At 41.5% G+C, this 13,248-nt stretch overlaps 1 protein-coding gene across 1 annotated transcript in view; it reads left to right on the top strand.

Annotated features, from left to right (window-relative positions):
- The first annotated feature begins 1,783 nt into the window (after positions 1 to 1,783).
- The window catches only part of GPR158 (G protein-coupled receptor 158), a 405,508-nt gene continuing 394,043 nt past the window's right edge, over positions 1,784 to 13,248 (top strand). The window contains exon 1 of the mRNA XM_041764941.1: positions 1,784 to 3,142. Within this exon, the coding sequence (XP_041620875.1) occupies positions 2,241 to 3,142 (902 nt within the window). The 5' untranslated portion in view covers positions 1,784 to 2,240. The remainder of the gene's footprint in view (positions 3,143 to 13,248) is intronic.

The raw sequence follows: 13,248 nt of genomic DNA on the forward strand, positions 1-13,248 counted from the left end.
CGACATATCAGGCAAACGTTTCTTCTTAGGTAAAGATATGGATTTTTGAATAAGTAGCTTCATCGTCATGATCTTCTGGTTCATTAATTTAGTAAATATTTAGTGAGAACATGCTCTGTACCAGACAAGTCTGTGTGTTCTAGATGCTAAAGATACTACCGTGACCAATACAGACAACCTTTTACTTACATTTCAGTGCTCAGGTATTTTCTCAATAGGGATAATGAAATGAGATGGTAAAGTAAATCTAAGCAGTGCTATTTCGTAATGCCACGAGTGACACTTTTGTTGGTTGGGAACTAAAGTGAATTTGGAGGTGCCTATGGATAGTGAAGATGCATAAAACATTACATATACAGTACTTAGTAATATTTTCAGATTGTCAGAAGACATCCTTAAAGTCTCAAATAAAACAATTAGACTTTGTTAAGGGATTTCCCAATAATTGGGAGAGGGGGTTCTTGGCATATTATTCAGCTTATTATTATCATACATATTATTATGCTGTATCCCTTGTTTCTTCTGCTTGGATATCCCAACCTATAGTTAAAACTGGATGTCTCAATTCTTATGTCCATTAATTCTAGAAACTCCTAGTCAGAATGACTTCCCTCTTCACTCAACACAGACTCACTCATTTTTTAAAAGAGATTTTATTTATTTATTCACGAGAGACACACAGAGAGAGGCAGAGACATAGGCAGAGGGAGAATCAGACTCCCTGCGGGGAGCCTGATGTGGGACTTGGTCCCAGGACCCCGGGATCATGACCTGAACCAAAGACAGACACTCAACCACTGAGCCACCCAGGTGCTCAAGACTCACTCATTCTCATTCTCTCACTTCTGAGTCCTACCCCTTGCATATGTCTCTCCCTTCCACATATTCACTTGTATACACTTTCACAGGTTCTCCTTCATCCTGGACCCCTTTCAGGCAGAGGTTCCTTAAACATAGCATTTTTTTCCCCTTGAAGCTCAGCCGGTAGATGTCTCCATTACTCCCTCATAGCTAAGACCTTGGCAAGTAGGTTTTAATCATTTCTTTAACCGACAATAAGGAGGAGGATTTGATAATTTGCCTAAAATGAGCAGATGCTCGGGAGGACACGTCCCCATCCTACGTCCCTCCTCTTCGATTTAAGTCAGAAATGAAAACCCCTTTCTCCCTCTTTTCCAGGCAAAAGAAAAGGCTGATATAACTAAGCATGCAAGACGCCAACACCCTCCTCCTCCTCAGTACGTCCAAGTTTCCTTTGCTCTGAGCCACAAACGCTCTGCTTCTCCCTTCGCTCTCGCCCACCTCACCCCCACCCCCGCAGGTTTCCGAGTCATCAGGGAACGCGAGTGGGTGAAAGGACTCGGTGCTGCTGCATCCCGAGCCGCCGCCTCCTCCTGCGCCTCCTCCGTGCCGCCTCGGGTTCAGCACTGGACAGCTCCCGCCCCAGCCCAACAAATGGCAGTCGGCTGATTGACAGAGGAGCCGACCAAACAGGGCACAAGACGGCTTGAAGCCGCCCTTCACGGGTTTGGTTGCGGCCAAGCTGCCTCTTTAAACCGGCTTTCCTCCCGAGAAGGGGGAGACCGGAGTGTGGTTTGTGGCCAAGCCTGAGGACTCCGGTTAGCCAGTTGCCTGGTCCTACAAACTCCAGAAAGACAATCGTCTTCAAAGAAACCTTCGCTCTTTGGGGCCGAGCGGTGCGCTCGCCGTGCGGATCCGTGTGCGCGCACTCCGCGCCTCCCCGCGGAGCAGCGAGGAGGAGCCAGAGCCGGGAGGCGGGAACGACCTGCCACGGTGAGATGATGGAGCGGCGTCTTCGGCGGCCGCGGCGGCAGCAGCAGCGGCAGCAGCAGCAGCAGCAGCAGCAGCAGCTCTTGAGCACACCTCAATGAGAGCGACGGTGGAAGCTGCTGAGCAGGAAGACGTAAGCAGGCTAACTATAGCCGCCGGCTGCGAGAGGGCATGTAACCTGTTCGGCTCAAGGCTGTGAGGTGCGTAATTCCGAGCCGACCCGTTATGGAGCGGGTGCAGCCAGCGTTGCCACAGGTGATTTGATTTCCTGTGACGGTAGCTTAGCCAGCCGGGCCAGTTCCGAAACACTCTTCTTTTAAAGTCCTTTTCGACTGGGTGCCGCCATCTGGAGAAGGGGACGACTCCGAGCAAAAGTCTTACTGTTGATACATTGACGACCAAATTTTACAAAGTGTCTCCCGTTACCTCCTCTCGTCTCTGCGAAGCAGATGGGAGCCATGGCTTATCCCTTACTCTTCTGCCTCCTGCTCGCTCCTCTGGGTTTGGGAACTGTGGACACCAGCCGCGACCCCCCGGGACGGCTGGATTCCCCTCGAGAGAGAAGCCTGAGGCTGAAGCAGCACGCCCAGCAGCCCGCTCGAGCCTCTGCCTCGGACCCCTCGGCTCCCTGGAGCCGCTCCACCGACGGCACCATCTTGGCGCAGAAACTCGCCGAGGAGGTGCCCATGGACGTGGCCTCTTACCTCTACACCGGGGACTCCCACCAGCTGAAGCGAGCCAACTGCTCCGGCCGCTACGAGTTGGCGGGCCTGCCGGGGAAGTCGTCGGCCCTAGCCAGCTCCCACCCCTCCTTGCACGGGGCGCTGGACACGCTGACACACGCCACTAACTTCCTCAACATGATGCTGCAGAGCAATAAGTCGCGGGAGCAGAACTTGCAGGACGACCTGGAGTGGTACCAGGCACTGGTGCGGAGTCTGCTGGAGGGCGAGCCCAGCATTTCCCGGGCAGCCATCACCTTCAGCACCGAGTCGCTGTCCGCGCCCGCCCCGCAGGTTTTCCTCCAGGCCACCCGCGAGGAGAGTCGCATCCTGCTCCAGGACCTGTCCTCCTCGGCGCACCACCTGGCCAACGCCACGCTGGAGACCGAGTGGTTCCACGGCCTGCGGCGCAAGTGGCGGACCCACTTACACCGCCGGGGCTCTAACCAGGGGCCCCGGAGCCTGGGCCATAGCTGGCGGCGCCGGGACGGGCTTGGCGGGGACAAGAGCCATGTCAAGTGGTCCCCGCCTTATTTGGAGTGCGAGAACGGGAGTTACAAGCCTGGGTGGCTGGTCACTCTCTCCGCTGCTTTCTACGGGTTGCAGCCTAACCTGGTCCCCGAATTCAGGTAGGGAGTGGAAAAAAAGGCAAAAGCGAAGCCTTCCTTCCGGTTTCGCGTTGGGGAAGGAACACTTGGCTGTGACACTTAACGCTTCTCACCCTCTCAGCCGAACGCAGGCTGAGGGACGTGTTTGGCGGGCGCCTGTGCTTAGGGACAAGAAGCGCTCTACGTTTGTTAGCTCAGTGAAGGCTTCTCTCGGATCAGTTTCCCTGCAAGGGGCAAGAGATTGGGGAGCATTTGACAGAGTTGAGAGACATCTCTGATGCCCTATGCTTCTTTTCAACCCTCAGGAGAGCAGGGAGGGGGAGTTCCCCCTCTGGGGGTGATCTGAGGGAAGCTGGAGAGCTCCGGGTGTGCCCACCAGGCACAGAGTGGCCAGCATTGGATGAGAGAGAAAAGGAAACAGGAGGAAGACAGAATTCCTCATTTCTGCCACTTAGGGGTAGCCTGCACCTGCTTCCTATTTCTGTAGTTTTAGATACCAGCCTGCTGTTAGTTACTGGAGCGGGTAGGATTAAAACCGTGCATCCCCTCTGCAGTCCTATCCCCTGAGTGGTGAGTCAGTCTCAGCAGCATAGCTGCCTCCAGGATCCAGACTTTGCAGTTTGGGCAATGTGCTTCTGCTACCCATCTCCCTCACCCCCCAGTCCTCTTTTCTTCCCCTCTTCCTCCTCTTCTCTGTGTCACAGGCATACCTGTGAAGGTCTTCCAGTCCTTCATCTACTCACACACTTTATAAATGAACCTGATTGAGTTATCTTAGGGAAGAAGGGATTAGTTCTGATTGAATTCACTCAGGGAGCTTGTTATAAATTTAATCACAGTTCTTCTGTATTTCCTGTCTAAAAGTACAGCATTTGTGGGGAGATGAGCATTTGCAAATTAGCAGCGGTAACTTCTGCCCTGGGAAATGCCTTACCTTTTTGGTGAAGAACTTTTAAGAAAATAGCACTTAAGAGTGGATGTGAGGAAGGAACAGAAACACAAGAGTAGAAACTCCTAAAGCCTGGGAGAGGGCCATAGATTGATTGGGATCCTCTCAATTTCCATGATGGGAGGCTCTGGCAGAAAGTCTTGGGGGTTGAGGTGTGCATCTGTACTTTTTGGGAACTTAGGCAAACGTAAGAAACCTGTGTGTGTGTGTGTGTGTGTGTGTGTGTGTGTGTGTGTGTTAATGCTCTGTTTGGCACAAGGACAGGGTGCCAAGCTGGTGAAAGATAACAGGCTGAGTACTGGGTGGGCAAAAGGGGAAATCAGAAAGCTGGTTTGTCTTAGCAGTGTCATTTACGTCTGCATGACCCTCCAATAAGTTGCTTAACCTCTCTGGGCCTCAGATACTTATTATCTACCAAGTGAGGGATTTGAACTAGATGATCTCCAGGGAGCCATCTAGTTATAAAATTCTGTACCTTTTAATGCCAGCAACACTTGAGAAGGAAGATAAAAAAAACAACCCCCTTCTTTGATTCTGTGTGACTATATTAAATGTGTGTATGTATGTATGTGTATGCGTGCGTATGCATGTGTTTCTATCTCTTTTAAAGACCTTGTCTTAAACCAGAGTAACTCTTTCCTACTTTCAGGGTAATCTCATTTCCTCCTGATTTCTGCAGGATCCTATTAGTAAGAGCTGAGCCCAGCTTTGAGTCTTTGCCATATTGTTTGCTCAGGAGAAGAAAGATCGGCAGATGCCATTCACTGCCAGCAAATTGTTTGTGGCCTTCAGATAAGTCTTTTTAGGGAGATCCAGTTCCCAGGATCAATCTATCATCTGTTATCTGTCTGTCTGTGTGCATCTCTCTCTCTCTCTCTTTACATATCCATAACATTTACATTCTGTCAGATTCTGTGGTAACCACTTTGCATGCAATATCTTGCTTAATTTTCACAACTCTATGAGTTAGGTTTTATTAGTTTCCCCATTTTACAGAAAAGGAACCTGAAGCATGGAGAGGTTAAGCTTTTTTCCTGAGATCCCATAGCAGGTGAGTAGTAGAGCCAGAATTGGAGCCCATTTCATACTTTTAACCACTATGCTAAGCTCTGTCTTATGAAGGTGTTTTAAGAATGCTGCAGAGAGTATTGCTGCTGCATAAAAATATATGTATTTTCCAGGGTCAGATGTGGGACTAAGGAGGAGAAGCATTCATTTTAGGATAATTTCTCTTAAGGCTAAGAAAATATGAGTCACCTAAATACACTCAGTGCCTTCTGCCACCCAGGATGAAAGGCCAAGAACACAAAGGATCTGAGGTTGCAAGGGCTCACACGCCCCCTACCTGTTTTTTTGGACTAGATACAGACAGTAGTTTGTTTCCTCTGGCTGAGTTTCTGTAAGTGCTTTCGTAGTCATCAATGGTGTTCTTTCACCAAGGCATGAAGCCAGGCCATTTAGTGTTTGGCTCTCTGCAAAGCTGGTTCCTCCTGGCAGTATGTATGGAGAACAGAATAACTGCACTCCTGTGAGTGCCTTTGCCCATGTCTTGTGCCTCTCAAATGCTGTATTGAGGATTTGCACAGATGTTAATTATAGGAACTAGAAGAAACCTTAAAGAGATCACATGGTTCCTCCTATTGTTTAATAGATAAAGAGAAGTAAAAAGGTGAAGTTACTTGTCCAAAAATCACAAATCAATTTTATAGTAATGGAAGAAGTGGGATCCAGGCCTTCTATCTCTGGTTCACACTATTCTTAATATGTATAGAGCTAAATCATATTTCTGCGTCTCTCTTAACCTTTTGCATACAATGCATCCTGGGGAACAGAGTTTACCCTTCATCACCTTTTAGGACAAAAAAATCAGCTCATAGAACCGGCTGCTGAATTAAAAAATATATACATTGTTTCTTACACACATATGAGATAATATTTAAATGGGTCTTTCTTGTCTCTTCACACTCATATAACACAATCCTTTCTGCTGTTGTTAGTGGTGGTGTTTTATGATCTAAGATATACATTCTAAAATTCTATTCTATAGGTGAATAATACTGTACAGCCATGGTACAGGGAAAACCTCAGATAAATTTTTGGGAAACCATAATTAAGAGTCCTATACATGAGGCAGCCCTGGTGGCTCAGCGGTTTAGTGCCACCTTCAGTCCAGGGCATGATCCTGGAGACCTGGGATCGAGTCCCACATCAGCCTCCCTGCATGGAGCTGCTTCTCCCTCTGCCTCTCTCTGTATCTCTCATGAATAAATAAATAAAATCTAAAAAAAAAAAAAAAGAATTCTATACATGATTTTAAATGTATTTTGAACCTCCATAGTATCTGCAAAAAGCCTTATCTATAATGAAAAATCCATTGATAATACTTTTCTTATGGAAGAGAAAAAGGAGGAAAAATTTTGTAGTTAAAATTTTCATTTAAGATCAGTTAGTATTTTCTCAGGTCTTGCTTATAAGATTCAAGCATTTAAGTTATATTTTATTTTTAGATAATGTAAATCCCAAATATGAAATTTAAAAGTAATGTGAGAACATGGCTAACCATCTTCTTATGTTAAAGTTGATCACTATCAAATACCTCTCAGAGTAAATTTTATTCCCTTCTGTTTCAGAATAACACAAGTATCTTAAATTTCAAAGCCTAGTTTAAGACTCACATTGGGAAGAGGGGAGCCTGGGTGGCTCTGTCTGTTGAGTCTCTTCACTCTTGATTTCAGCTCAGGTCATGATCCCAGGGTCTTGACATCGAACCTTGTGTTGGGCTCCATGCTCAGGAAGGGTCTTGATTGAGATTCTCTCTCCCGCCTCTGCCCTTCCCCTTAAATAAATAAATGTATCTTTTTTTTTAAAAGGCTCACATAGGAAGGTAAATATTTATTATTCATTTCTTTATTTCTACCCGCCCCCCCACCCCAAATGGCATTAGCTGTTCTAATGTCTAATGACCCAAATGTCTCCTGGGTCTTTTGTTATATAGTATAAACATTTTAGTTCTCATCTTCCAACTCAGCAAAAGAGAGAGTAATAATTTAAGTTATACCCTCAGTTGTTTATATTTATTACATTAGATTTGTGATGTCCTTATAAAGTCAAATCCTTGGTTTTGCATAGTAATTTTTCTTTGTGGAACTTAAAGTGATATGGAGTTGGATCCCATTCTGCTGAAATCATAGATATCTCATTGGTGGTAGTTGGTACTATTCAATGCTTAGGATGGATATAAGATACTTATGTGTTGAATTTAAATTAAGGTAAAGGAACCTTTGGGAACTAATTATTTTTTGACAAGCCAAAAGGGACTTAGGAATTCATTTGGCTTCTTTCATCTTCCGAACTTGCAATGGAGGAATCAGACCCAAAGGGCTAAAGGAACTTGCTAGAGTGGCACAGCTCTTTTGTGGTAGCTTAGAATTAGTGGAAACCAATATATTTTGAGCACCTACTAGATGTCAGATGCTTCATATACACCACTGCATCTAATTCTTTGTAATCTACCATAGTGACAACTTCAGAAAAGTTAAGTAGCTTGCCTAAGGTACATAGCTAGTATGTTAGGGAGCAAAAGTAAAATTTAGATCTATCTAGCTGTGAAGCTTAGGTAGGTCTTTCTACGGTCCTATGCTGCTATTTCTTGATTACCAACTTTGTTTTCACCTTGTTATTAAAAAATACAACACAGCAATGATTTGAAATAATATATTTGGCCCAAATAAGTCATATACACTTATTATTTTTAGGCCAATCATACAACCAAGTATGTTGTGTAGTAGGAAGAATATTAGACTTGACAGAACTTTGCCTCAAGTTCCAGTTTTGTCTCTGACTGGCTGTATTACCTGTCTGGAAGTCAGCTTCTGCAGAATTAATATGTGAGAATGGACTTGATGTTATCTAAATACCTTTCTAACCCTTTGTTCTATACATTCTTGATTGGTCTATTCAAATTGTCAACAAGTAGGCTTTGGAAATAGGGTGGATACACACAAGTGCATTAGCTTGTGGAAATAGTATTGTTGGGAAAGTAACACACAGAGAAAGAGGAAACCATGTGGATGTCAGACCTGGTGTTAGTAAAAAAACAGCAATATGGCTATGCAGGAAAGATCAAATAATGTGGAAACCCCTTCTTAGAACCTAACAGAAGAAATATCGAAGTCACTGATTCGCTGACTCTTGAGGGGTCACTTCATTCTCAGCATACTGCACCTGTACACCTCCACCAGTAATTCTGCTACAGATATCTGCTTTCCACAGAAGAGGGCACTTCACTTAAAGTATAAGGGAAATGACCATCTTGATCCAAGCTAAACATATCCTACATCTCTCTTGTGGGTAATGATAGTGGTGGAGAGGTTGTCTATAGAACAGCACAGAGATGCTTACCTAGGTTATTGAGCAAAGAGTTTTTAGATCAACCTCTGTTACTGAGGTTTTTGTCTCAGTCATCTCATCTGTAAGCTGTGAATAGTAAAGTACATCTCCTTTGGGATTCTTTAATGACTAAATGAAGAATTGTGATCACACAGGAAGTTTAGTAAGTATTTTGTATTGTAGCTTCTGGCTTCCCAAATATATTCCTCAGACATAAACCTTCTTAGTTTAGCTGAACTAAAGTCATGTGATTAATAGTCATTTATAATGTATATGATGGTTTTGTTTCATCCTTAATTATTGTGAAGTCTTGTAAAGACAGTGGATCAGGGTGGAAACATGGGTCTTGGAGATAGAAGATGTTGTCACCAGCCTGGACCACATCTTTGACTCATGGTATCACCATGGACAGTGGTTGCCTTTCTAGTCCTCAGTTTCCCTATCTGTAAATTGAGGGGGTTGGTCTAGGTGACCTGTAGGGTTCCTTATAACCCTAAAAGCCTATGATTATGTACCTAATTAAACCTTTTACTTTAACTTTTGGACTTTGATTATAGTGCCGAAAACAGTTAATGTATTTTCACTTAAATGGAGATCATGTTCATGTATGTTCAATGTATGTTATCATAGTCATTTATTCACAGAATAGAGAAAGCCTTCTTGATACAGACTAAGTATATATGCTAGTGGAATTGAGACCACTATTTCTTTCTTTTCTTTTTATTGTCTTTTTTTTTCTTTTCTTTTCTTTTTCTCTCTTTTCTTCCTTCCTTCCTTCCTTTTTCTTTTTTTTTTTCTTTGAATGCCACTTAAAAATAAGAATAAGCATGATCTGATATTCTAGATCTTGAAAGATCCCGTGGTTTTACTTAAAGGCAACATGAAGCTATTTTGCAGATTTCTAAATCAGGGGCATCAGTATTCTCATGTAACTTCCCTCAAGATAACCAATGTTTAGGCATTTTGAAGCTCCTTACCTCTTAATGACAACCCATTTTCAGTTTATTTCTGTAGTTGGCTAATTTTAAAATTTCAAAAAGGGCTATTTATTGTGGTGCAGCAGTAGTGGCACAGCATTACTTGCCACTTTGTAGAATATACATTTGAAAGCAGAAATGAGATTTCTGAGATTGCCAAATAAATAACAAAAGTATATGCCTGCCCTCTGGAGAGGGAACTGATGCCCTCGCTAAACTGGTTTTATGTCTTCAACTGCTAGATAAGTCAAATTTTACTTTTAATTGCAGAAAGACAGCAGTTTGTTGTTCACTGTTCAGGGTTTTATGGCTACCCTTTTCCAATATGCATTATGTTTTATGATTATATTGTAACATAACAGGATGCCAAGAAGTATGTTGTTGATGTTACTTTGCACTTGGTTGGTACCAAAACATTAGGGCCTTGTTTATTTTCTTTCTTCAGATCTGGATTGGTATTTACAGGGTTATTTTAGCCGAATTACTAAAATAGTACATTGGGATTTTAATAACTTTGGAAGCTTAATGGCTGCTATTCACAAATAGGCCACACACTGATACTGGTGCTATGCTTGGAGAGTTTGCAGGCAATGGTGTTATTAAGCTCTTGTCCACAGCTTTGGCATATGCACTAGGGAGGGGGGGAGCTCTTTCTGTTGGTCTTTTACCCTTATTTGCTTTTTAGCTTTTAGTAAAAAAAACAAAAAAACAAAAAAAAAAACATTTCTCTGTGTAAATTTCTATTTTCTCTGGGCATTTACTCATCCAACAAATCTTTTTTTCTTTAGGAAAAAAAAACTATAAAAATATTTAGGTGGATAGTTTGTTCTATGAAATACTTCTTCAGTGAATTGTCTTTCTCAGGTTCCCTCCTATCCTGTTCTACAATGCCAAGCTTAGTATAGGAGCTATGATGAACTTTCTTTTTTTGTATTTAAGGATATTGTAGTATCTCAAAGCAATTATGGGATATGTCTAGTTTAGTTATCTTCATTATGTAAAATTTACAGAAAACACAGAATTAGCTTAAGTGGTCTGACCCCAAGATCATTTTTCCCAAACAAAAATCCTATTACCTACCTTTCTGTCATAGAAGGCAGTCTCTCTCTCTATTATGTGGTTAACTATTAATTCTAATTAATTGAATCCAGTTAATTTTTATCCATTATAATATTTGTTGTAACATCCCCCTAGTTAAAAACTATAACCACAACAAGACAATGTGGAATTAAAAAAAAAAAAATCTGTCCAGTTAGCAAAGTACCCAATGCACCTAGAACTTAAAAGGAAACTTAGAGTTACATAAGATTTTGGTTTATTTCCTTAACCTGGTTTTCTTACTATTTATGTGTTTTGTCCCATGGGTATGCCTTTGTACACTATTATGGAAGAACTTTCATAGTAAAAGGTGAAAGATTTATTCAGTGATCCAAAGAGAAACCAGAGTATGGAAAAACTTTTATAGAATAATTTGACACATGGCTTTTATCTGAGAAAGAGGAAAGATGATATAGTATAGAATAATGTATTTTATCAATTCTAAGATGCATTTCCCCCCATTTTGATGTCTTTTAACTTGAGATCTGTCTTATGATTGAGAGCATGTCATTTTCAATTAGCATACATTTTCTTTTAATGGCACACAATATAATTTATCTTTCGATTAATGGTATCTTATATTTGATGAATTATAATATTAGGAAATGAGAAAATAAATTCCAAGATATCTCCAACTATACAGTTCTATTATCATCTTTGTCAAGATGCAGCAAAATGTACATATAATGGAAACACAAAATCTAGACATCACTGGTACATATAAATTAGATTGCTATTTGCCTTCATAATTTGTTTAAAAAGGCAAGCTATCCTAAAACACGGAGCTACAATTTCTTTTTTTTAAGATTTTATTTTTTAAAAGAATTTATTTATTTATTTATTTATTTATTTATTTATTTATTTATTTATTTATGAGAGACACATAGAGACATAGGCAGAGGGAGAAGAGGCTTCCTGCTGGGAACTTGATATGGGACTCAATCCCAGGTCTCTGAGATCATGACCTGAGCCAAAGGCAGATATTCAACCACTGAGCAACCCAGATTCCCCTAAGATTTTATTTCTAAGGAATCTCTCTACCTAATGTGGGACTCAAACTTACAACCTAGAGATCAAGAGTTGCATGCTTTACCCGCTGTGCCAGCCAGGTGCTCCCACATTTCTTTCAATTTATGTGAAATATACAAAATATTGGGCCAGTAGTTGTAGAAACTTTTGTTTTCAGATTAGGTCCGGTAAGAATTATCAAAATCTTTCCCACACTATCTGGTGAAGAATTTCACTCACTCTGTGAGAAAATGCCTAAGATAATGAGACTAAAAGACCACTTATAGACCAAAAACAGGAAGAAACAGATCTTTATTTTCGAAAGGGCTTAGAGGTTTCAGGGTAGAAATAAAAACTTCATGGTGTAGTCATGTAATTAGTTTTGGTTAAAGAGATTCAAATGGAATTGTGGAAGTGAATGTTTTTCCTTTTTTTCTAGTCAGCTGCCTGAGTGAAGTTGGACTTTCCCTTACTTGATGTGTCAGACCACTGCATAGAGCAGGGTTTCTTCACCTAGGCTTTATTGACATTTCATTCCAGTCTTGTTTGTTTTTAGATGTTTAGCAGCACTTCCGGCTGCCTCCTATGATGCTTGTAGCAACCTCCTTGCCCACTATGATAATCAAAAATGTCTACAAACATTGCCAAATATCTTCTTTTTTTTTTTTTTTTTTTTTTTTTTTTTTTTTTTTTTTTTTTTTTTTTTTTAAAATTTTTTTTTTTAATTTTTATTTATTTATGATAGTCACAGAGAGATAGAGAGAGAGGCAGAGACACAGGCAGAGGGAGAAGCAGGCTCCATGCACCGGGAGCCCGACGTGGGACTCGATCCTGGGTCTCCAGGATCGCGCCCTGGGCCAAAGGCAGGCGCCAAACCGCTGCGCCACCCAGGGATCCCGCCAAATATCTTCTTGAGGGCAAAAATGCCTATGGTTGAAAGCTGCTGGTGGGGAGAGAATTCATATAAATATACTATTCTGGGGCTATTTCAAGGGTTCTGTATGCATGTGTATATATATATGTGTGTGTGTATAAGTCTATCAGATCACGTATTTATTTATTTGGAACATAAGATCATTTCACATATAGAACCTGATATGAGCGAGAACTGGAAAATTTTGATGGATCAATGGAATATTAATCTACATTAATATGTCATCAGGGCTCAAAAAGAAAAACTTGGCAAACTATTTGCAGAATTTGTTACTAATGGTTTAAATGTTTTTACTATTTCTATGGTTAAATGTTTTATATTTAAGGTTTTTCAATAAAGGATGCATTTTGAAAAATAAAGTATGTGTGTGTGGGGTGGTGGGGGCATTCTTTAAAAAAGCAAGTTTTAGTCAATGTCCTGGGAAAGCTCATTTTTGAAGAATTAGAATATTAGAAGTCAAAAGGATTTTAGAGATCATATAATCTAATTTATTGTTACTTTTACAGGGAAGGAAATTGAGGCCCAGGGAAGTGACCACCACTTGCACTAGCTATGGCTGCGGTGAACCTGCAGTTTAATCATAGGCACAAATAAAAACACCCCACGTCATCAAATGAAAGTTAATTTATATTCATTATTCACTGATCTTGAACCTGGCTGAGCATCAGGATCAACTCAAAAGCCTCATAATACATTCCTAGGCCCTCTCCAGACCATGTGAATGAGATAGTCTGAGGATAGATTCAGATTATAATAAGTAAAAAGTCTTTGT

Source organism: Vulpes lagopus, chromosome 8, assembly GCF_018345385.1.
Source record: "Vulpes lagopus strain Blue_001 chromosome 8, ASM1834538v1, whole genome shotgun sequence".
Taxonomy (NCBI): domain Eukaryota; kingdom Metazoa; phylum Chordata; class Mammalia; order Carnivora; family Canidae; genus Vulpes; species Vulpes lagopus.